The 23,159-nt window shown below is 37.4% G+C and overlaps 1 protein-coding gene across 2 annotated transcripts in view; it reads left to right on the top strand.

Moving 5' to 3' along the window:
* The window catches only part of SEMA3C (semaphorin 3C), a 161,968-nt gene that overhangs the window by 75,780 nt on the left and 63,029 nt on the right, over positions 1-23,159 (top strand). For both annotated transcript variants that reach the window (XM_014844650.3, XM_014844651.3), the window contains exons 3-6: positions 5,942-6,102; positions 7,206-7,268; positions 15,825-15,944; positions 22,536-22,626. In XM_014844650.3, the coding sequence (XP_014700136.1) occupies positions 5,942-6,102; positions 7,206-7,268; positions 15,825-15,944; positions 22,536-22,626 (435 nt within the window). The remainder of the gene's footprint in view (positions 1-5,941; positions 6,103-7,205; positions 7,269-15,824; positions 15,945-22,535; positions 22,627-23,159) is intronic.

Raw genomic sequence — 23,159 nt, 5'->3', positions numbered from 1 at the left:
CTCCTACTGGTAAACCCACACGGGGTAGCTATTTGGGGCTGTCGTTTTTGAGCAAATGTGGTTTCAACCACATGCCTCTGGTCTCTGTTTGCCCTGGAATTAGAGCTGTGGTTTCAGGCTGTTGGAGGGTCACGACCCTTGTCTTTATCTGTCTGTCAGTCCTAAATGGATGGGTGAAGTTCAGTGTCTAACCCCGTCTCTAAGCAGTGAGCCTCAGGGAGAGCGTGGCTGTCTAAGTCCACTCTACTTAAAATTCTTCTGAGATAAGACATTCAGGAGAGGAAATTATCCTGTCAGTAGCAATATCTCTGAAGTAAGAGATATCCTGAGGATTTACTTTGAAATCTGTAGATGCACATTCCGCCAGAGGGAGAGCCAAAGTTTATGCTGAGAATGTCCTGGCGGGCTAGCCAAACAGAATAGCAGAATGTAAGGTAAGATTTGGGATTGTCGTAAGGGCATGGCGTCTTCATATTTGTGTCCTCTTATTTGAGCAAAGTGTCTAGCCTGCTATGATAAGGGCTCAAGAAATATGTATTGAACCCATCAATTAATAGCACATCATGAACTGTAAACATAATTAATGAGTAGCTGTTGCAGATGCTTCTAATAGAGACACCCCTGGGAATCGATTTTCAATCAAGTAATCTTTTGTCCATTTTTGAAATCTGTAAAAGGCTGAAGATAATGTAGTATTCTGAGCAAATGAGTTCCCCTACTTAGTAGTTTAACAGAATCTATTATTCATAAAAGAGAACCCTAGACTCGCCACCCTCCTCCACAAGATCAGATTTCTGAGCACATGAATGAGTTCTTATTGACTTGGTTGCTCAGAGATGTTAAGATCACTGACTGGTTTAACAGAGAACAAAGGTTAGGTCTTAACGTCCTTAGAGTGTTCTTTACGGACGATATATTACTGTGCATTAACCTGTGTTGTAATTGCTACAGCAGTATATCAACGATATTCAATTGGACCCAGAAGCTTTCGTTGCTAGGGTTTATATTTTGGGGGAACGTATTGTTCTCTCAGCCTTGGTTAAATTCTCAAGGCTCACAATAGCTTCCGTTACAAAGAAAAGTCCGTGTCAATATGTGAATCCCAGGTAGGCATATTGAGCTACAAGTTTTCTCTCGGGGAACGTTGGCATGGGAGGCATTACAGTAATTTTCCATCATAGAACTCTATGATAATGTGCATTTCCGAATAGAAGCATGCAGTAATTTTTTTTTCTTTTGTACCGCTTCCCAGGAGATTTTCCCAGGGACTTAGTTGGGGCCACTGCATCTTTTGCTGCCACATACCTTCAGACAGAGTTCCTTCTCAATCAGTTGAGTGTGTCCTGAGAAATAACACAATTAGCTGTACCTTCAATGCTACAAAAAGGGTGACATCATGATTAAGATTTAGAGACGAGCAGGACGGTGCCACCCTTTGACTTGTTTAGATGAGAGAAGGAATTGTAATTTCCTTCTCTCTCGGTAACCACTTCATTAAATCAGTCATTTTTCTCTAACTGTGGCCAAATCATTATATTATTCATTCACTTAAGTTGGATCTACATTTAACCAAAATGATGGATGGTTCAGGCGTTCTTTTTATAGATAAAAATCCTCGATGCTTTGAACTCATCTCTTTATTCTAAAAAAAAATATTTTGCTTTGTCTTGTTTTTCTCAAGCTCCGAAGTTCAATTATGGGTACTAACAGCAATTTAAATAGCATTTGAAAGAAATCGCCTCGGCTTCTAGCCTTCTGACTGGGGCCCTTCTAAAGTAAATCTTCCTCCATTAACAGCTGTCAGCTGTCAATGAGCTACAGGTAATTAAGTTTGAAGATAGCTTTATGGCTCAGAAAAATAGGTAAAATCCTTGGACCAGAAAGGTCTTAAGTTAATGCAGTTATTGCTCCCTCTGGTATTTGAATTCATGCAAGAAATTTATTATTTTCTAATGAAACAGGTAAAGAGGAGAACTGCCATTTTTTGTCACTTTCGAGTAAAATTTAGTTGACACTATTTTCCCAGCTAGAAATCACACTCTTGGTTTTATTTCAGTATAGATTAGGAAAAGAAGGGAAAAATTTTAAAGAAAGATTATTTTGAAAAAAATACCCAAACTAAAGAAACCATGATAGAAAGGGTGAGAAGGTGGTAGTTAAGGGGCTGTGAACACTGGAAAGTTGCATCAGTTAATGAGGGTTTTGACAACAGGAAATGAAAACCTCAATTCAAGGTGCCTAATAAATGCTAGGATTTTTTTTCTTTTTAATCTGATATAACAGAAGGAGCCCAGTGATATAACAGTCCCAGGTGTGGTTCAGAGATTAACTGATTTCTTAAAAAACTCAGCTTTTCTTCTAAATTTGTGCTTGCCTTTCTCAGCTTGCAGTCTTCTTGGTGGCTGTAATTCCTACAAGTATCTTATGCTCACGTGCCAATGTCCAGAGGCAGAAAAAGAAATCACCTCTTTTCCATGCCCATTTTTAAGACCCAGGAAACCTCTTCCAGGTCCCCCGCAGAAGGCTTCCCTTTAAATCTCGTTGACCGGAGTTAGTCACAAAACCATATTTAAAGCACTCACTGGCCAGGGGGTGGGACCACTGTGGTTGGCACAGACCAGCTCTGTCAACAGGGAAGAAAAGGAGAATTATCTGTTAGACAGAGGGTCAACGTTAATCCTCTGCTGTGTGCTGGTGGACATCCTTTGAGTGATGTCTTAATGCAACCAATTTATAGATGAGGAAGTCGAAACTGGGAGAAGGGAGGTAGCTTTCTTAAAATAACGTGCTTAGTAAGTGATGCAGCTGGGCCTTCGACTCGGAGCTGTCTGACCCCAGTTCTGTATTCTCGCCACAACATTGCGCTGCTGCCTGTGCATTGTGACTCACTTTCACTTTCAACCACAGAGCAGTCTCTTTGGATCTAACAACCAATGCATCTCTGTGCTTTGCCTTTCTCTTTAGATTCACTCTTCCTCAGAGCTTCCCCAGAGCTGTCTGCTCTCAGAGCTTCATAATCCGTGAGAAGAATCATAAATCTCTACCTGCAGATCTGATGTTTCTAACGGCAAATTAGTTATCTAATTTTATGTGTTTGTGGCACATTTCTGCTTTGATCTGAATTTAGTCTCTCAACACTCAAATGATCTCTCAACCAAAGAAGTTTCCCTTTCGGATCCCCGAAAAGTAGTAAAGGCACGTTCATTTCTCCTACTCTTAGTTTACAGTTTTGGGAGGCATTTATATCCTCCTTTGACCCCAAGGCCGATTTCATATAAAGTCATTCCAAGTCCTGTATTTGAAGTGTTCCTCACCTCACTCTTTCTTTTCATTGCTAGCGTATCAGGTCTTTGTCAACATCACGTCTGGAACAGCATCTCTTAGTTGTCCAGTCTCACATCCTCCAAAATTATCCTGCACACTCAAAGTATTTTCCTTAAAAATGATTTATTATTTTGCTCTCCTGCTCAAATAATTTGAGTAGATTCTGCGTGTGAAAAAAAGAAATATTAGATATATTAATAAGTATAAATCAGGCAATCTAGTCCTCCATACTTTCTTCCTTGTAAGGAGTTGTTCTTACTTTGCTGGCTGAAGCTTTATGTCTTGGCCCAAGTCATAACAAGAAACCCGTGTAACCCGCATCATTATAGGAAAGGCACTCTTTTATGCACACGATGTGTGTTAACAGGTTAGACCTCACAGTACCCTACGACGTGGGTACTATTATTCTGACTTTAAGGGGCAGACACTGGAGCACAGAGGGATAAAGGGCCTTGCCAAGTATGCGTAGAAATGAACTGGCAGAGCCGGGATTCAGACTCCAGTGGTTGGGCTCCCAGCCCGTGAACTCAGTCACATTTTAGATCTCTAGTCTGTGTATTTCACTGGAGGGTTATTTATTCAAGAGGTATTTGTTGAACATCTATTCTGCGCCCTGACTATACCCTACTCCTGATGTTTCACAGAGAAATTACACAACTGTGAATCTCCTCCATTGGATGAAAACAAGCTTTATAAAACACGCCCGATTTTAGGCAAAATCGAGGCAGCTTGTGTCTTTTCCAACCTTTGAGTGACATTTGTTGGACTCTTGAATTTTTTTTTTCCTAATTCAGCAGTGACCTCTGGTCTGGCAGAGGCTGACTTTTGTCCTGAATGGCATCCTTTCACTCTTCTTGCTTTCCTCATGAAAGAGGCTGTTCCAGTTTCTGGGCCCGTGGTACCACCGCTGCCCTCTAGCCTCTTGTTTAAAAGATCTTTCCATGTCTTTTGTTCCTGTCTCTTCTCGTAATTTACTTCTCAAGATTCTTCTGAAATATTTTTTCTAACTTCTTAATGGTTTCTTCCACATAAAAAGTCCTACACTTTACTGTCGTCTTATGTACAGAATATCAGAGACCATATTTTAAGATTCTGTGTCAGTAATTTTAGGGATCTTAGCTACTTATACTAAAAAAAGGGGAAAAATAGGAAAATATGTATCTATTTTTTCTAATTCCATAAATCTTTCTTATAACTAGTGATTCAAACTTGATAATACTAACAGTAATAATTACTAGAATTTATTGAATCCTTTATCTGTTACTCATTTCAGATATTTACATGTATTAATTAAGTTGACTTCCATGGGAACTCTCAGTAGAAGGTGTTATTTTTTACAAATGAGGAAATTAAGACACAGAGAAATTAAGTAACTTGATCATTGTCACAGAAAGTTTGGCACCACGGCCTTGCTTCGTAATCATTATACTACTTGCATGATATTTTCAGATTATTAGCTAAATATAAAACTACTTGAAGGATGTTACATCAGACATTCTGAACTGGTGTCCCCAGAAAACAAGTTAAATGTCCAACTTCTCTATCTTTACATATGGGGTGTGGCCCAAATGCAAGCAGACTATAGTTCATGGCCTCATATAAAAATTCTTATAATTTTCAATTTTGGTTCCAGTCCAATCACAGCCCTATAAGAATTTCCAGAAATTTAGAAATAGCTTATCATTGAAGCAGTAATCCCTGAGAGCAGACTCTTTGTAGAGTTTGTCACTCTCTTAAGATCATAATTGAAAGAACAGAGAAATCTGAACCATTTGAATGAAGAAGCATTAAATTGTGCAAAGGAGCATTTCGACTGGAAAGAAAATTGAATCTGCCCTAATGATTATTGATTTTTCTCATTGTCTTCAAAGTTCAGCTCCATAGGCACATATTTAATGTGAAAGAAATTAAATGAACATGAGTCACTGGTCATTGAGATACTGAAATATCTAAAGATTGAGAACATCTGAAAATTCATATTGTTCCTTTTGATATATACATAGGCATAATGCCATTTAAATGACATTACCTTGTGAACGAGAAGTATTGAGAAAAAGTAGATTTGCTTTCAAGCAATTTGTAGAAAAATATATTAAACTAGTTAGAATTATGTTGAGGGAGTAAGGTAAATATTTAGAGGAGGAAATAATGGTCCTAAGATGATGAATGCATTGAGTTCAGCGCTTGAGAACCTGTTGAGTCCAGAACATTAAGAGACGCTAGGAGGACATTCACACTGTCATCACTTTTGGTTTTTTGTCCAATCTTCTCACTTACTATATGTTTTAGGTTGATCTGCTTTAACTAGTTTTGAGCTGACGACAGCCAGCAATAACACTGAGTTGACATTTGTGCAAAATGTGAATAGTGTTGTAATCAAATAGTATTACTATAAACTTTAGCATTGCATTTATTGATTTATTGTGTTTTACTTCAGCAAAGGGGCAATAAATAAAAACATCCACCAACCTAACTCTATTGGAAATTAATTTATTATTGTAGGAGGAAAATGTAGCTTGACTTTTTTGGTAAATACTTCTTTAAGATAATTTTCATTAAAACAGCAGAATCATAGAATCAAGACAGTGCATTTCACCTGTGCTGTTCACTGTTTCAGAGCTTCGAGAAACCAAGACCTCTGAGTACTTCAGCCTGTCCCACCAGCCTTTAGACTACAGGATATTATTGATGGATGAAGATCAGGACCGGATATACGTGGGCAGCAAAGACCACGTTCTTTCCTTGAATATTAACAATATAAGTCAAGAGCCTCTGAGTGTAAGTATATCATTTTTGTGATGGCAAAGCTGACCTCCTAGGTGCCTTTTTCTTCAAAAAATGCGCATACAATGAAAAAATTATGTATTTCATTAGAAAAATAGAAAATACTGGCCACACGTCAATAAATAGTTGGAAGCTAGTACCTATTTCGTGGGCTGCAAATATAGTCAATTCTGCTCTCCCTGTCTAGTTTCATAGCTTTTAACAATTTAAAACCTAAAGCTAAATGAGAAAATACGTCCTATGTGTACATAGATAGAAAGTGAAAAAGAGAAGCATATAGTATGGCATAAAAAAGTCAGATGAAAGGAAGACTCACCTTGTCATCTGTATGTAATCCAAGAAGGCCTTGAAGGGACACAATTATTAAATGTACAATTCTTTGAGCAAGTATGGCTCATATTTATCATTCTGTTTCACAAGGAAAGGAATCATGCTTCATTGGAGTAAAGAAATAAAAATGGATTAATTATAAACTTATAACAGCAAGGAGACTTCTGAATTTATTGTTTTAGCAATGAGCAATGGGCTGACAATTAAAAAAAATAGCCGTCACCTCCAGACCTGACCCAAGGTGACTTAGAAAGCCAGCGCAGCATTTCAGAGAGGGAATCTCTGAGATTTTATCCAAGTTATTTTAGCTGTTGAAGTACCTAAGCGTCCGTTTTAAGTAAATCTACCAACCCAGCTGTGTAGTTTACCAAAAATAATATTAACCCAAGGTAACAAAATAAATGTAAATTCATTGTGTTATAAGCAGTTGGGAAAAGTGTCCTAAAAATCAAAAGGAGGAAAGTATACATTATATTGTGCACATTAATGCTGACTTTATTTTAATATTATATGGTTAGTAAACGGGCACATATTATTGAAAGGCTTTCATTAAAGGAAACATTGATGGGAGAAAGAAAAACAGAATTGTTAGAATAAAATAATAAAATCTTTACTAATATGAGTTCATAAAATTAAAGAAATAATTTTGAAATATGAATATAGAAATACCTTAAGGAAATCTGTTAGCAAAAAGTAAATGAAGAAGATCGTTGAGCTGTCATATATACCAGTGAGATTATGCAACTTTTATTTTCCTCTCCGAGCAGGTTTTCTGGCCAGCATCTACAATCAAAGTTGAAGAATGCAAAATGGCTGGCAAAGATCCCACAGTGAGTGCTTAAAAGAACCCTCCAAACTTAAATATTTGGTCTTTGAGTCCGTGTACCTTGAGTGCAGCCAAGAGTGAGACAAAGGGTGTTGGTGTTTTAAATACTCTCTGACACATGGTAAAAAATGGAGATGCAGAGAGACTGGAACTCTTAAACACGACGACTTAGGAATTCAGGATGGGGAGAAAGCGGCCTGCCCTGCTTTCCTTATTGCGCCCTGACGCTTCTCATGATGGATTTCAGTAATAAGCCCTGTTCCAAGTGGATCCAGCCTGCAGACCTCTCAGCAGGCTGCTGGAGTACTGATAAAGCAAGCGTCTGGAGCGGCTCCCAGATACCACGTGGGCTTTTCCAAAGAAAGATTCTCGGTAGAGGGAGGTGGCTAACCGGCACATTCCAGAGGCATAAATCACCAGTGATGACCAGTATCTTGGTTAATTAAAAATAACCACAGGAACAAAAATCAAGGCAGATATAAATATCAGTAAGCGTTCATTGTGCCTTACTTGTACAAATTGTCTTCCTTTAGGTGGGATTCCGTAGAGAGAGTCAAGGAATAAATCTGTTTGATTTCTACAAACAACTTGCTGAAACTGGCACATTAAATTATTCTTGAATATTATAAAACAAATACATGGAGCGAATCTTTAATGCACACAAGTTATTTAATGTATATAATGAAGCATATATGTCATTTTGCCCTCTTGTCTCAAATCATGAAAACTAACATAATATGGAGCCAAGTATCAGAATGACCCACTCTTACACAAATAATTTGGTAAAGAAGTTTCTTTATTCATTCCTTCATTCTTTCAATCATTCATTCAGCAAATATCGATGGAGCATCTATTATGTGTCTGGTATAGTGTTAATTGCTAGAGACATAATTTGTGCCAAAACAGACACATTTCCGGCTCTCATCAACTTTAGTATCTTGGAGAAATCAACATTAGTCAGATGAGCTTGGAAATACTCGCTAATGCGGGTAAGACACTACAATATGGCGGTCGAGCAGAACAGCTAGTAAATGTACACAGACACACACACAAAGTCAGGCCAGAGATCATGCAGCAGCCTCGACTAGTGTCAAAAATGCTCACTGAGCACTTATCATTGTTAAGTGTAGACGTAAGAGATGCCGATTTCAGGAGTGAAGGCTGTGCATTGAGCCTGGCGAGTGTGATTCTGAGATTCATCAGGTTGTTTCAAACTAGGAAAACACTAATCTTTGTGGAAGAAGTGTGGAAATGAAGCTTTTGTTTTCATTGACTCTAGACCTAGGTATAAGGTTCTGAAAGGTCTGGCTCAGGGAAGGGCCATGGAAGACTCTGGAGCGGAGTGTCTCTGGGTCTCATCAGAGGGTCTTCTTGGCAAAAGAGCTTACCAGGAGCGACTCGGCTCTGGGTCTCACTTGTTCAGTTCTGTAATTCACCTTATATCAGAAATTTAAAAATGGGCAGAAGGAGCTTGCAGGAGCATATTTGTTACCCATGGGATCTGCTGGACCACAATTTAGAGGGAAAAATCTAGGAAAATGTGTAAGAAACATTCAAAAGAGTACATTGCAAGTATTCTTCTAGGGAACCAATAGTAGAGTGAGGTGTAATGTTGTGGAGAAGGCTTTTTTGTCTTGTGAAGCTATTATTTCAATAATTCTGCATGAATTAAACTACAGTCATGTGCCACATAAGGACGTTTTGGTCAATGATGGACTGCATATACTATGGTGGTCCCATGAGATTAGTACCACATAGCCTAGCTGTGTAGTGGGCTATACCATTTAGGTTTGTGTAAGGACACTCTACAATGTTTGCACAATGACGAAATTGCCTAACAATGCATTTCTCAGAAGTTGTCCCCGTCATTAAGTGACGCATGACTGTATTTTCCTTCATTCTCTAACACGCAGGTTCTTCCCATTGGTGTGTATCTGATCATGTGTTGCCTTTTGCCACAATAATATCCTGTGGCTATAATTACTGGATTTAGTTGTCCTTTGTTCAGAAAAGATTCTCATTTCTCACTCTCATGAATGGTCCCAGGCAGAATGTGTAGGACTTAGATACTTTTGCACATTCTCTTTCCAAAAATTGCTGTTACTTTCCTGAAGAATCTTAGCCAAGTCATTTTATCTCTTTCTCCCTTTGGCAAAATAGAATTGCTCTGTCATTTGCTTTCTTATAAGTAAAAGTCATTAGATAAAATCTTCAATAGATGCTTGCATTTTCCCATAGTTTGGTCATGCCGTAAAATCGTTCATGGAGGTCTTTAAATTCTGCTATAGAGGCAATTAGTATACGTAGCAGAGGTAACTGGTGGAGGGTCCTGTTCCAGTACAGCCAACATCGTTGGGTTCTGGGAAATAATAATCAATAAGTCTTTCAAATACATGTTCTGTCTATGCAAGAGAAGAGGATGGCTGACAAATCTGTCTTATTTCATACATGTGAGGTCCTTACAGAGCAGTGTCCTTTAATCCGGCCACAGGAAAAAGGTCAGTGGTAGAAAAATGATGCTAAATAGGTCTTTAGAAATTTTACAGAACACTATATTTTTATTATAATTCTCAACAAAATCAAATATTTAAGAATCTCTTAACTCTCTTGGAATAAATATCATTACTTAATATTTCATTTTTAACAATGCAGGAATTGAATATTTGAATTTTCACAGACCAGTTAGTTATTGTGAAGAAACTAGAGGTCAATAAGATGGAGTGCCTACTTGTCAGAATCTTTACAATAAACTGGAGATGATGAGACATTTGCAGTAATTATCAAATGACAGTGGCCAACGTTTAATGGAGTGGGCCATGGGCTGTTAAGTGCTTTATTCTAACCCTCATGACAGTGCTACAAGATGGACGTTGTTGTCATCATGCATATTTTTAAGAGAAAGAAACCTAATTACTAGAGAGGGAGGGACTTAGGCAGAGCTGTGCTCCCAGCAGGGGTGAGCCGCGTCCAACTCAGCTAGTATGGCTCTGCATCCCGCTCCCTTAGCCGAGAAAAGGCACCATCTCTGGGAAGAATATGGTCAATGCTAAGGATACACGCAAAAGACGAAGAGAACACACCTTGCAGCTGGGGTGTTTAGCAAAGGTTTAATAGATTTGGTGGCACCTGTGTTAGGTCTTATGTCAACCTTTCCCCTTATTTTATTTCAGTGATACCCAAATTCAAGTAAGTTGCACCATTTCCTCTTGCAGCCTTTGGGACATGCTACATGGGATTCTCTTCTTGTTCAGTCATCTTCCCTTCTGTCTAGCCTGGGCATCCTCTGCTTATGCTTCCAACTGACAGCTCAGATGTTGCTTCTCTGGAGGGTCCGGCTGGCTGCCCCTCCCTGTGTGCCCTTGAAACATTCTAGCCCTTGTTTCATTGTGAGTTTGACTGTGACTCTCCCTCACTGACTGGAAATACCCAGATCTGGATCTAGGCAGTTCACAAAATTTAAACAAGAGCTGAAAAGATGGAGATGGAAGCAAGCAAGCATGGGAATCTCTTCCTGGTGATTGTGCGAGGTTGGGGTATGATATGGTGGGTGATGAATTTATTAATGCCTTTATAATAGTATTTGGAGTAAATCAGTATGCAGATATTCTGAAAGTACATTTTGGTTAAATTAAATTTTTTTGCTCTTAAATATTAATCACCTACTGAGCAAAACAAACTAGTAACAATTAAAATCCATAGTGTTGTAACAATGGAAAATAGTAAAACATAGAATCGAGCATCCCTTATTCCTTTAAATTTTGTTACTTATTTCAAATTTTAAAGTTATAAAAAGCACTTAATTATTATAAAATAATTCAGTGTAATTTGAAATTTGATCCCAGGTAGTAATTTATCATAATTCTGTAAGAAATTAATGTTTATAAAGAAAATAAATGATCATGGTGGGAATACGGCTAATTTTCTGCACTAAAGAGAGTGTAACCTACCTCATAATTCCCCTTTCTGCCCTGTGTATTCACATTCCTACATGCTCCATTTATTTCTAAATGTTAATGTTTTATTCATACTCTAAATAAATTGAGCTTAAACAATAGCCCATGCTGTCCAGTGAGATAGGGCATAATGAATGTGCTAAGCAAATACTGTAAGAAATCATTAAAAAATTAAACAGGATTACAGATATTTAGACATATATGCATTACATGCACACAATGTCAAACTTGATTTATTAATTGTGGAATATCAGTTTCCATATTTCTGTGACCAGAGAATTCTAAACTACTGGAAAATGTATTTTCTTTAGGAATATGTTTATCAAAATACCTTGGTTTATTCCCCAGACCTAAGAAGTGTAGGCCAAGAAGAAAAACTAAGATGTACTTTTTTTTCCATTGTATAGTATGGACCATGAAGAGTCAATATTTTTCAAGCCCTATTCACCTGTGCTCCAGGATGTATTTTAAAAAATAACTAATACATGTTCAATACAGAAATCTTTGATGACCTGGAAAAGCACGTAGAAAGAAACAGAAAATAACCTTTTATTAGTTCTTTGACCCTGGCAATTTAACCTATCTGTGCCTCAGTTTTCTTATCTGTATAATGGGCTTACTCAGACTACCTGTTTTTGATGTTGTTAGAGCCATTAGGTCAGTTCTGACATCTAGCAACACTGTGTATGGCAGAGCAGAACCCTGCGTCATCTTTTGGTGCCATCCTCTCTCCTTCCAGCGCTCTATCAGACGTGCTCCACTACTATTCACAGGGTTTCCATGGCCAATTTTTTTAGAAGTGGGTGGCCAGGTCCTTCCTCTTAGACTGTCTAGTCTGGAAGCTCCGCTGAAGCCTGTCCACCATGGGTGACCCTGCTGGTATTTGAAATACCAGTGGCAGAGCTTTCATCATCACAGCCACCATAGTATGACAACTGACAGATGGATAGGTGATGTGGGTCCGTGACCAGGACATGAACCAGGACCTCAGTGATGAGAGCCCCGGATCTTAACCATGAGACCAGGACTGGCTAGTACCTGTCTTATTGGGTTGTTAAGAGGATCAATGAGTTAGTATTTGCAGAGAGCTTGGGACATACATAGCACACAGTAAATGCTACATTACTGCCAAATAAATAAAATAAATTACAGTATCCAAACATAATAACTTAAAATTTGGGGTATGTTTTTCCAGCATTTTATTACATGACACACACACACATATATATATATCAATAAAATGGTATTGTATTCTACATGATGTTAGCAGTCTGATTTTCATTTTAGCTTCGTACCAGGAAATAGTTTTGAAAGAGAATTAAACAATGAAAAGAAAGAATCCACATGTGAATCTCACTGAGGTCTCATCCTCGTAGCTTTCGTGGATGTCTGCTGTGGTCAGGACCTACACTGCGCCCTGGGCAGGACAAATGCCCTGTCCACTTCACAGGGTTTGCACTGACAATTGGAATAGAAAATGCATATGAAAGAATCTAATATCTGACACTGTGTGTTCTTATCGTGTACCAGACACTTTTCCAAGTGTGTTATTAGTCTGTTGCTCACAACAAATATTATCATCACCATTTACGGATAGAAAGATTGAAGCACAGAGAGGCTAATTCAGTGTCTTGAGTTCAAACAGCTGGTTAAAGATAAAGCCAGAGTTTGAAACCAACATCACCTGGCTCTGAGATTCTTACGCTTAAGTCCACTCTCTCCTGCCCGTCTGAGGACTATGGATGTTGACAGAGCAACTTTAATTGCCTCTCTGGTTTCATCACACAATAACCTATCTTCCCTCTAGACACAGTTTCCCAAGTAAATCATGCACTATCTCACCTCCTATTTGTGTCCATGCTTTGTTTCCTGTTGGAATATTCTTTTCTTATGCTTTTGCCTGTCAAAATCCCTACTTTCTGCAAGTTCCAGCTCAAATGACTCCCCCCTCAAATCTTTACACCCAGTTCGGCATTACTCATTCTCTCTTCTTCCTTTCTGTGGCAATTTTGAAAAATACAACCCTATTGTAGCATCTCCCAAAGCCTGATGTGTTCTGCCCTCTTCCTCTGAAAGCAGGAGTCGAATCTGGTCATTCCAGTGTGGCCAGCCCCATGCGCGGTGCTCGCATAGAATGAGTTCAGTGCAAATTGCTGGGTGGAGCTGACACCACTGCAGTGGTATAGGTCAGACAGAAAGTGGACAGAACCTGAGGCAGGGCAGTGGAGAGGGAAAGCGCCTAGAAAATGACTTTCAATAATTAACTCAGCTGACTTCTTGTTCCTTTCGTATTCTTCTCTGTGGGGAGGAACGGAGGGGCACCCTGAGGACCAGCGAATAGTGTGGGAATCTCTCTCTTGGCTTCTCAACTCCTTCCTATGGAAAGCGGGCGGTGGCGGAGGCCGCGGCTCGAGAGCCGGCTCAGTTACTTATTAAACCCAGCGCACTTCATTAACCTCTTTGGGACTCGATTTCCTCATTGCTAAAATGGGACTCATACTTTAATTAGAACATTGCTGTGAGGATTAAAAACAGTTAACATCAAAGGATTAAGAGCTCTGTAAACACGAGTAACTATTATAAAATCCTCCCTCTAACAACTGTGGATTCCTCACCCCTGACAAATTGTAAAGTGGTTAAAAGTACAGGATTCAGTGTTCTACACATCTGCGTCTGAAAATCTACTTTACGCATTTCTCCTATATGACCTCAGGCAAGTTAACGGAAAAAGCTCTAAGCTTTGTTTTTCTAAATGAGGTTGAGTTCTTGTAAAAAACGGAATGAGTGTAAAGAACCCAAGTGGCACATGGTGAGCTCATAGCTGAGCCGTAGAGGTAAAAAGTCAGCCTCCAGGAAGTGAACGGGTTGAACTGTATAAAATGATCGTTCCAATGTCTAGCTTACAATAAAGTCTCAACAAATGTTAGCCATATTTAGCACGTAGTTAATATGTAGGTAGATCTAAACATATACATGAGACAAGTATAATCTGTATTTGAAATATGAAAGGGATGTTAGTGACTTCTTTCTTGTTCCCAATATCAATAATTCATGACAGTAAACAATCTACAAAACTTAAGACAGACATAACGTATTATTAATAGAATTGGATTGAATTCATGTTTCATGGGAAAATATTATATACAGAATCTTGCAATGTCTGAACTTGAATGTGAAAAAAATAAACACAAGTCTCGTTGCTCACAGACACTCTTAACACAGACATACTGTGTGCACACCGTCGTTCATCTGTGCTTTTCCTCCAGAGAAACACGTATCGTCTGTCATTATGTAGTCAATTTCAGGTACTTTATAAACAGGTGTCAGGATACAATGACACTATATATTTAACAAAACTCCTTAATGTCTTAAAATAAAAATAAAGTGTATAGTGTGGTCTATAAGGATTAATTCCTTTCACAACAGTGTTCATGATTGATTATCTGATAATAAAAGTCCATAATAGAAACATATGTATAAAATTACTACACATGAAAATGAGTGTATATTTAGTGAGAGTAGCAATGAATATAAAAGGAGAAAATGATGAAAAAATACAGAATAATATTGACTTTAAATTTAACTTCTATTTTAGCAAAGTTTTTTTTTACTTTAATAATGTAAATGAATGTGCGTTACAAAGAATTAATAAAATAAATGGTACTTGAAGAGAAAACAAAATATATGCTGTCTGATCACCCATGAGGAAACCATTGTTACCTTTTGATATCTTTCTTTATAAAAAAATTTGTCTCTAACTTATAACATTATTTTTAATGTTCTTTGGGAGAAAAATGACTTTGTGAAGGAAACAACAGTCAACCTCAGGCTTAATTATTTCGTGGTCAGCAAAGGACAGCGAGCCCAGCAGATGCAGAACACGCAGTGATTAATTCAGTCACGGGGACTTGCGTTTGGTGCCGACCGTGCTTATGTTCTTCTGCAAGGTCATAGTCAACTTATAGTTGCAGTAATTATTTTGCATTTCATTGAGTGAATAAATGACATCCTTTCCAATGGTTGGACTGGGAGCAGGTGAGAAAAGAGATTTTGGGGGAGAGGAAAGCATTTTAGGGAACCAAGGGCAGAGAGAGAATCACTGCATCGTTTTTCAGAGGAAGCACAATGCTGGCATTTTGTTTAAGATTTGTTTTACTCACCAATTGTGAAGGGCAGTGGTGTTTGCCATTGGGTTCTGATGACGATATGGACTCTGTCCAAGCAGGATTTCATTCAAAACATGTTTATAAAATATGTATGTATGTGATGATTTGGGGAAAATTTGAGGGAACCATTTGGTGTACTTTTCAATTTCTAAACTTCCTCAGGTAGAGAGTAGGTTCACAAAGTTTCAGAACAAAAAAACTTACACAGTATATGAAATATTGAAAGGAGAGAGACATATCATTTTACTCGTTATCTAAGGTGGCCTACCTTTCTCCCAAAATAAACCAATGGGATAAAACCATGTTGTTCTCTTATTATCTGCTAACAATAACGAAAACGTTAGAGCGGAAAGGAGGATGTGTAGCGGAGCATCACGGTGATACTGGGAAATGGCAGGAAAGCCGTTGGGGTGCTGACCGCTCATTTACTACTTCTTCCAGCACGGCTGTGGGAACTTCGTCCGCGTGATTCAGGCTTTCAACCGCACGCATCTGTATGTTTGTGGGAGTGGCGCCTTCAGCCCCGTCTGTACTTATTTGAACAGAGGGAGGAGATCAGAGGTAAGTCTATCAACTTTTCATTCTTAGTTCTGGTGTCACCGTCAAAGATTTCTTCAAACTGTATTTTAGAGTAAAAACTTGGAAATATCATCATTAGCCACAAAAAAGTTGCAAGCCCTTTAAACACAAAATGTATTACACTTGATTCCTGTCTGCCAAGTTACTTAACGTATAGCCTTTGCATTCAACTAAATATATATATATATTTCTGAAAGGAAAAAGCTGCAAAATATAAGGGAAAGAAAAATGGTGTAATTTCATAATTACTTAGAATGTAAGATATTGATAATATTTGCTCCAAATTATAGAAATATTGTAGTATAAACTCACTTTCTCAAATCTATTTTAAGTAATCTCTCTTTAATCTTTCAAATAGGTAAACTTTTATGAGATACATACCTGTAAGAGATATATGAAGCAGGATGCCCAGTGCCTTGCTGGAAAGAATTTTATATAATTAATAAATCACACTTTCATTTTAGACCGACATTGGTCTACATTAGGCTGTTCTGGCCTTATTTTTACATTGGTTAAAATGATTTGGGTTCTGTGAACAAAAGCATTTGCTAAAGACTAAATGTATAGCGAAAGGACAGTCAAATATAAGGCTGGTTGAACTTCACCTCTGAAATTTAAGACAGTGTTTATCCCAGTTCACAGATATTTACTAAGGAAGCTGTGCATTAGATCAAAAGAGTTTTGCTCATTCTTTTAGTCAAACGTTGTTTTACTTAATTATAAGTATTTTAAAAACCGAATTCTTTCAAACTATCTTGCTTTGGTTCCGTTATGCAACTTAAATCTAGAAAGTCCAATTCTTAAATAATATCTTAATTCAATTTCAGGGGTTAGAATTGTAAAAAAGATTAAATATTGCTGCTGCTATGTCTTACTAAGTTTATTTCTCTTTTACAACAATCTACTTTAGAACTAATATAATTGAACAATGATTCTATCTTTATTCCTTTATTATTATTATTAATTTTTTTCAGACATGTAATTTACACATATGTATCTTTTGGTGAATAAAAAGTCATTTAAACATAACTGAGTAATTATAGTTTGACTCCAAATTGAGGCATTTCCCAGTGGTTCAAGAGGATGTGAAATAAAATTCTTACAGAAAAGTAAAGCTGTGCTCCGTGGTGGAGAACAGTTGGATGCACTGAGCTTGTCGTTAGAACCACATGCCTGTGATCAGCTGATTAAATAAACTACTGCATCGACGTCTGCAGTCTGTCGACACTCTGCTGAAGGCCGTGCCGTCACTGTACAGGCCAACAATCGCATAGCCGTTTTCGGAGCACGGATTTCACGTAGCATGATTTTCCCCTGTACAAATTGGCCACCATGCACGTCAAGGCTTAATTGGAAAGTAGGCCTAAAAAATAATCTCCTCTGGAAAACCAGCATGGAATAAATTTTAATCACTTTACTAAATATGAACTATTTTAGTCTCACTTAAAAGATGTGTTTCAAAGGGGAAGCATTTTCATTAATCAGTCTCTTTAAATAATACATGAACATCTTCAGAGCCAATTTAAGTATGAAAAGAGTTATGAATTTTAAGCTTTATGTGTTATCCTTGATAGTCAAGTTAAGTCAAAGGATTTCCCCAAAACATCGTTTTTATATATCTATAGTATATAGATAATACTGTAAATATAGAACGCACAGTTTTACCAAACATGTGATATATTTATTTTCTTTAGTTTAGATAAAAAATCCCCTAGTATAAAATGACCATATGATGCAGAAAGTTGTATTTTGAGAGAATTCTCCTTATTCATCACTAACGTTGTATTTTGTAATGACCAGCAGCAGTACTTATGCTAACATGCTGTGTTAGTACTAACGTGGCATTTCTCATGTATTTGAAACCAGTTTGAAAGTGAACCAGGTTGAGTGGCACACTCATTAATTATTCAATTTCATTTCTGAGCCACTGTCCACCACTTTTTATCCACCTGTCAAATAGACATTCATTGGTTCTCAGAGGATATTTTATGAGCCTACTTATTATGCCCTATGACTCTTCCATTATTCTGTGAGACTGATTCAGAGCATTCCTAGATCATTTCAACTCTGCCCATCCAAAGAGCCCACAATGCTGGCTACAGTTCTCTTCTATCCACTGTCTTCACTCTCTGTCTTCTCTTTCTGGAAAAAAGTAAAGCAACAAAAGTAAATAATAACTCCAAAATGAATAAAACACTAATAAAAAACAATTGTTTAATTTTGCTGCACATTCTTGGAATGTTACCACATCTCATCTCTGGTTGAGTTTATCAAATGTCTCCATCACATCAGCTCCAACCGGTGAATACCTTTAATACCCTGTCCCTGCCACTCATCAGGCAGGTAACCTTACCTTTGGCTGACCAAGAATATCACAGATGACCAAGAATATCACAGGCATACAAATTATTCCCTCTGCTTTTTGAAGCCAATTCATCACCAGACTTTTCTGTTTATGCATCTTTTTGTAGCTTTCCCTTTGTCAGAAGAAAAGTTGTACATTTTCCTTATCAATAAAGGTCTTTGATACTAGCTTTCATCACTTTGTTTCATGTCTTCATACCCTTTCCCCTGCATTTACTTATTTTTCCTGTTTAAAAATAGGATCATATTTCCTTTCCTTGAAGTCATTATCTTGGATCTGTGACTTCTTTTAACTCTTCTCCTTTCTTTCTCTTTTGCCTGATCACAAAACTTCTCAGATTTAGTAGGCTACATTTTCATCTTTTCTATTCTTGTTTTCTATGTCTTTATTAAGCCTTTCTAATATGGCTTTCATTCCCACGCATTAACTAAACTGTTTTCTAATACCAAGATTCCTCAATGACCAAATCGACTCCCCTAATTAGCATCCTTTCTCCTAGACCAATCTATAATGTGTTGGTCATGCCTTCTATTTTTCAATTCTTTTATTGACATCTGTAACCCTGGGACATTTTTCTATGCCTTCTTTCCTAATTTTTCACTGCCTACTCTCTTTCTGGTTCTATTATTTTCTCTCATTGATTTGATTCACAAATGTGTATTTATTTAATGAGAATAGTGGCAGAAACAAAATCATGTCAGAATGTGTAAGCTGCCTTTAAGATATTGGTCCTTCTCTTGTGTCAAAGGAGAAGCAATTGGATTGATCTTAAAGAGAAAATGGCATGAACAGAATTATGTTGTCAGTGTGTGTTATGTTACAAATGATTTAGGGTGGGGAGAAGCTGAGAGGGCTGTGGTGACATCAATTAGAGAGTTGATACAGTAGGCCCAGGGTGGTGGCAATGAAGACAGAAAAATAGGCACAAAATGTAGAATAAAATAGGCAATATTGGTGGATTTGGCTATGGGAAATGGAAATACATAATAATATAGATGTTGATATGTTATCTATTTGGTTTTTCTTGGTTGGTTTTGGCGTTTTTAATATATATTTGCCATGAATTGAGATTAGAAACAATGAAGAGAACCATGTTTGAGGCGAATATTATGAGCCTGGGTTTGATTCTGTTGAGTCTGAGTTGCTGTTAAAAGATACAAGTGGAAATATCAAGTAGGCAGTTGAATAAGAGTTGACTATATGAATGGTTGAGTCATTATTTTATAACAGTAATTGAAGCCCCAAAAAAGTATAGGTTTAATAGTGCAGAGAGAGTATAGTGTGAAAAGGGAAGAGTGACTATGGTTGAGACTTGAGGATCTCCTAACTTTAATGGCAAGATGGAGGAAAAAGGATCTTCAAACAAGACAAAAAAGAAACAACCAGAGAAGTAGGGGAAAGAAACAACAGTGTGTTGGTTCTGGGAATAAAAGTAAATCGTTTAAAAAGGCTAGAAGTGGGCAAGAATCTTGGACACCATTGAGAATCCAAGTAAGATGAGGTCTGAAAAATAAGTGCTGAATTGTGTAGCATGATTGTCCTTATGGATCTTATTGAAAAGGGCTTCGATAGAACAATTGAGGTTGGGTGCCCAATGGAAATGAATTAAGAAGAAAGTGAGAAGTCAGGAAATGGTGAGAAGTATATGTAATTCTTTAAGAAACGTGGTTCTCAAGGAGAGTAATGTGTAGGAGCTGAAGGGGTTGTTTAAATGATGATGTGAAGGATCCAGTTAATAAGATCAAAGAAGGGAAGAGATAATGGAAAGAATAAGTTGCCTAAGAAGACTGGATAACGTGAGATCCAAAGCACTGGTGGAAGGATTGGCCTCAAAGTAAGAAAAAGGGTTCCGCTCATGTATTACTAGAAGTATTAGTGGATACATATTTATGTGTTTGGTAGTGAGAAGTGGAAGATGCCTCATTTAAGGGCTTTACTTTCTCAGTGACATGGTTGTCAATCATATGAGCAGAGAATAAGTTAGAAGATTTGACTATAGCGGCAATGGTTTGAAATTATCTGTGGAAGAACCAGTTGACCAGGGTTTCCTTGAAGGGTTGCTGAGCAGTATAAAGGGTCCACTTTGGGTTGGTGATCACAAATCTATAATATATTGAGTTTACTTTGTTGGATAGCCTCCTGCAAAATGCTTAAAAGTTTGGAGGCAAGTATGGAGAATGTGGATAGACCTGTCCTCCCTGGCTGTAGATGCAATAAAAAAAAAAAAAAAAAAAAAAAATCACAGATTCAAGGAACTTAACACTTTTGCAAAAAATTGTTGAAATTAAAAAGCATGGAATCTAAACTGGTTAATAAAAGAGGTCAAGAAGAGAAGGCTGATTCACTGGAAGAAAATAGAGGGTTCCTAGTAGATGAGTTTGAAGAATTGTTGCTGGGTGCTTGACTTGGTGATTATTCAGGTGGACCACATCCCTTGCTGGTGATGACAAGGTCCAAACTACAACTGTGTGAGTACAAGGATGCTGTGCAATAGACGAGTAAGTCGGTGGGAAACAGATGGCACCTAAGCAATCTCATTGGCTCCTGCAGTGCCCTGTAGATTTTTGTCAAATCTGTGTATGTCTCTGGCTATAGAATTGCAACCAGCCTTGCTAAATTTTATTGGTTTTCCTCAAGTTTATCCTTATTTATTCATTTTAGTCTTTATATAAATGATGACCTTTTGGAAAGCAGATGCAGCTAGGAGTCAGGAGACTAAATTTTAATTTTGCTTTTGTGACCATTTAGCTGTGTGATCTTTGGCAAGTTGTGTTTTCCTCATCTGTGGAATTAACTCATTGAAGAGGATCGTGTCCTAGAACATTTCCAGGCGGGAAGACTGTTATTCTCCTTAAGCTCTTTGATCCTCTCTTGCCTCAGGGATGTTCTGCCAGCACATCACTCTCAAAATGACGAAAATGAACTAGATTGATGTTCTTTCAGGAGTCCAAACTTCAGAGTCATCTCTGTGTTCTTCGTCTTCGTGAACTACCTCCAATTTGTAATTGATTGCCAGGCTCTGCTGATTTTCTCTTCACAAGTTCTCTTGCGCCTTTGCTGCGCTTACCATGACCACTGAGACCCTAGCGTGCCAGATTATTGTTACCTAATTCCTGGCCTGTTGCAATGGAAAACAAGCTTGTTTTCTTGACACCAGGGTCTGTCTTTATGATTGCCACTCTCACTCTTCTTAAAGTGCAGGAAAAGGTCCGATCTTAAAGGAGCCTTTGGATCCTTTCATTTCCGTGCTCAAAAATACTGAGCCTGTATTTCTTTCAGGATAATTTTGAAAAACCTTAGCTTGATAATTGAGGTCCTCCATGATCAAATGCAACCCACAAAAGTGATAATTTTTTATTTGAATTTTACTAGTAGCTTTTGCTAACTCTATAGAAGAAAAAGATAAATATACCAATCACATCTTCCCTCTTAGTGAGCTACATTCATCATTACATTTCAGATTGAACCCGTTGCTCCCAATCCTTGGGCTTCCCTAGCCCCATTTCCTGCTTAATTTTTCTTCTAAGCACCGAGCGCCATCTAACACACACTATATTTACATATTTATTCTCTTTATAGTCTATATTTATGTATTTACATTCTCCATCATTAGATTATAAATTACTTGAGGGTAAAGAGTTTCATCTGTTTTCTATACTGTATCCCTAATGTTTTATCAGTGCCTGGCACATAGTAGCTGCTCAATAAATTTTTGGTAAATGAATGCATAAATGAAATATTTTTATCTAAGTTAAGAATTATTTTGTTGAATCTAGTATAACACTTTATATGACAAAATTAAGTGATAACATTCTATACTTAAAAAGTTTCTTGATTATTTGGAAATATTGTAATCTTTATACACATCGTTCCTCTGTGGACAATTTTCTTCTCTTGGTGGATGTCCAACATATCTAGTTCAGTTTACAATGATCCTTGATTTCCAAGTGATTTTTGATGATGTTGATTTGAGGTGAACTTGTTGGATCAGCTTTATGAGGAGTGTAAAAGGATGAGAACTCGAGCTGCTGAGGTTAGCTTGTAGTTACAGATGGACTCTTCATATAGGCCAGGAAGGTGCTAATATAGTAAATCGGGAAGGCAGAAGCAAACAAGTAGAAAGTGTATGACTTATGATGATGCTTTGTTTTACTAAAGAACAAACGTTATTTATTGTTACTACGTTTTCAATTCTGTCTATAATAAAGGACCAAGTTTTCATGATTGACTCCAAGTGTGAATCTGGAAAAGGACGCTGCTCTTTCAACCCCAATGTGAACACAGTGTCTGTTATGATCAGTAAGTGGAAAATAAAAGAGGGCGGGGGAGATGTAAAATAAAAAGGAAATCAAAGGGAATACATTCTGACATGGTGTACCCATTTTGGATAGTTGCATAGATGATAGTACGTGAGTAAAATAATAGAAAGAAAGTTGTGAGCTGAGAAATGGAAATTTTAATTCCTCATTTTCAAGAATATTGCTGATTAAATGATAAGCATGTATTTTTTCATCTAATAGGATAGTGTTGTCATTCCTAAAGCAATATTTACATATATTAACATAATATAATTTTCAATGTTTTCCTAGTTGTTTTTCTAATATTAAGTATAACCACGTTTTGTCATGCTTTAGTAATCTTTTACAAATGATTAAAAATGGTATTTCTTTGAAATGAAAGAATAACAAAGTGCATGTGTTAGCCAATTCAGTCCCCTGTGGATTGTCTAGAAGTTGCTATACTAAAAAAGAGGTGGTGATAAAGTCACTTTTTCATTTTCTCATTTTTCCATAAAATATATCTGTTAAGAAGCAGGCCCAATTGCTTGCTGC

This window comes from Equus asinus, chromosome 1 (assembly GCF_041296235.1).
Source record: "Equus asinus isolate D_3611 breed Donkey chromosome 1, EquAss-T2T_v2, whole genome shotgun sequence".
Lineage (NCBI taxonomy): Eukaryota > Metazoa > Chordata > Mammalia > Perissodactyla > Equidae > Equus > Equus asinus.
Note: the sequence above shows the minus strand (reverse complement) of the source record. Positions and strands in the feature narration are given on the sequence as shown.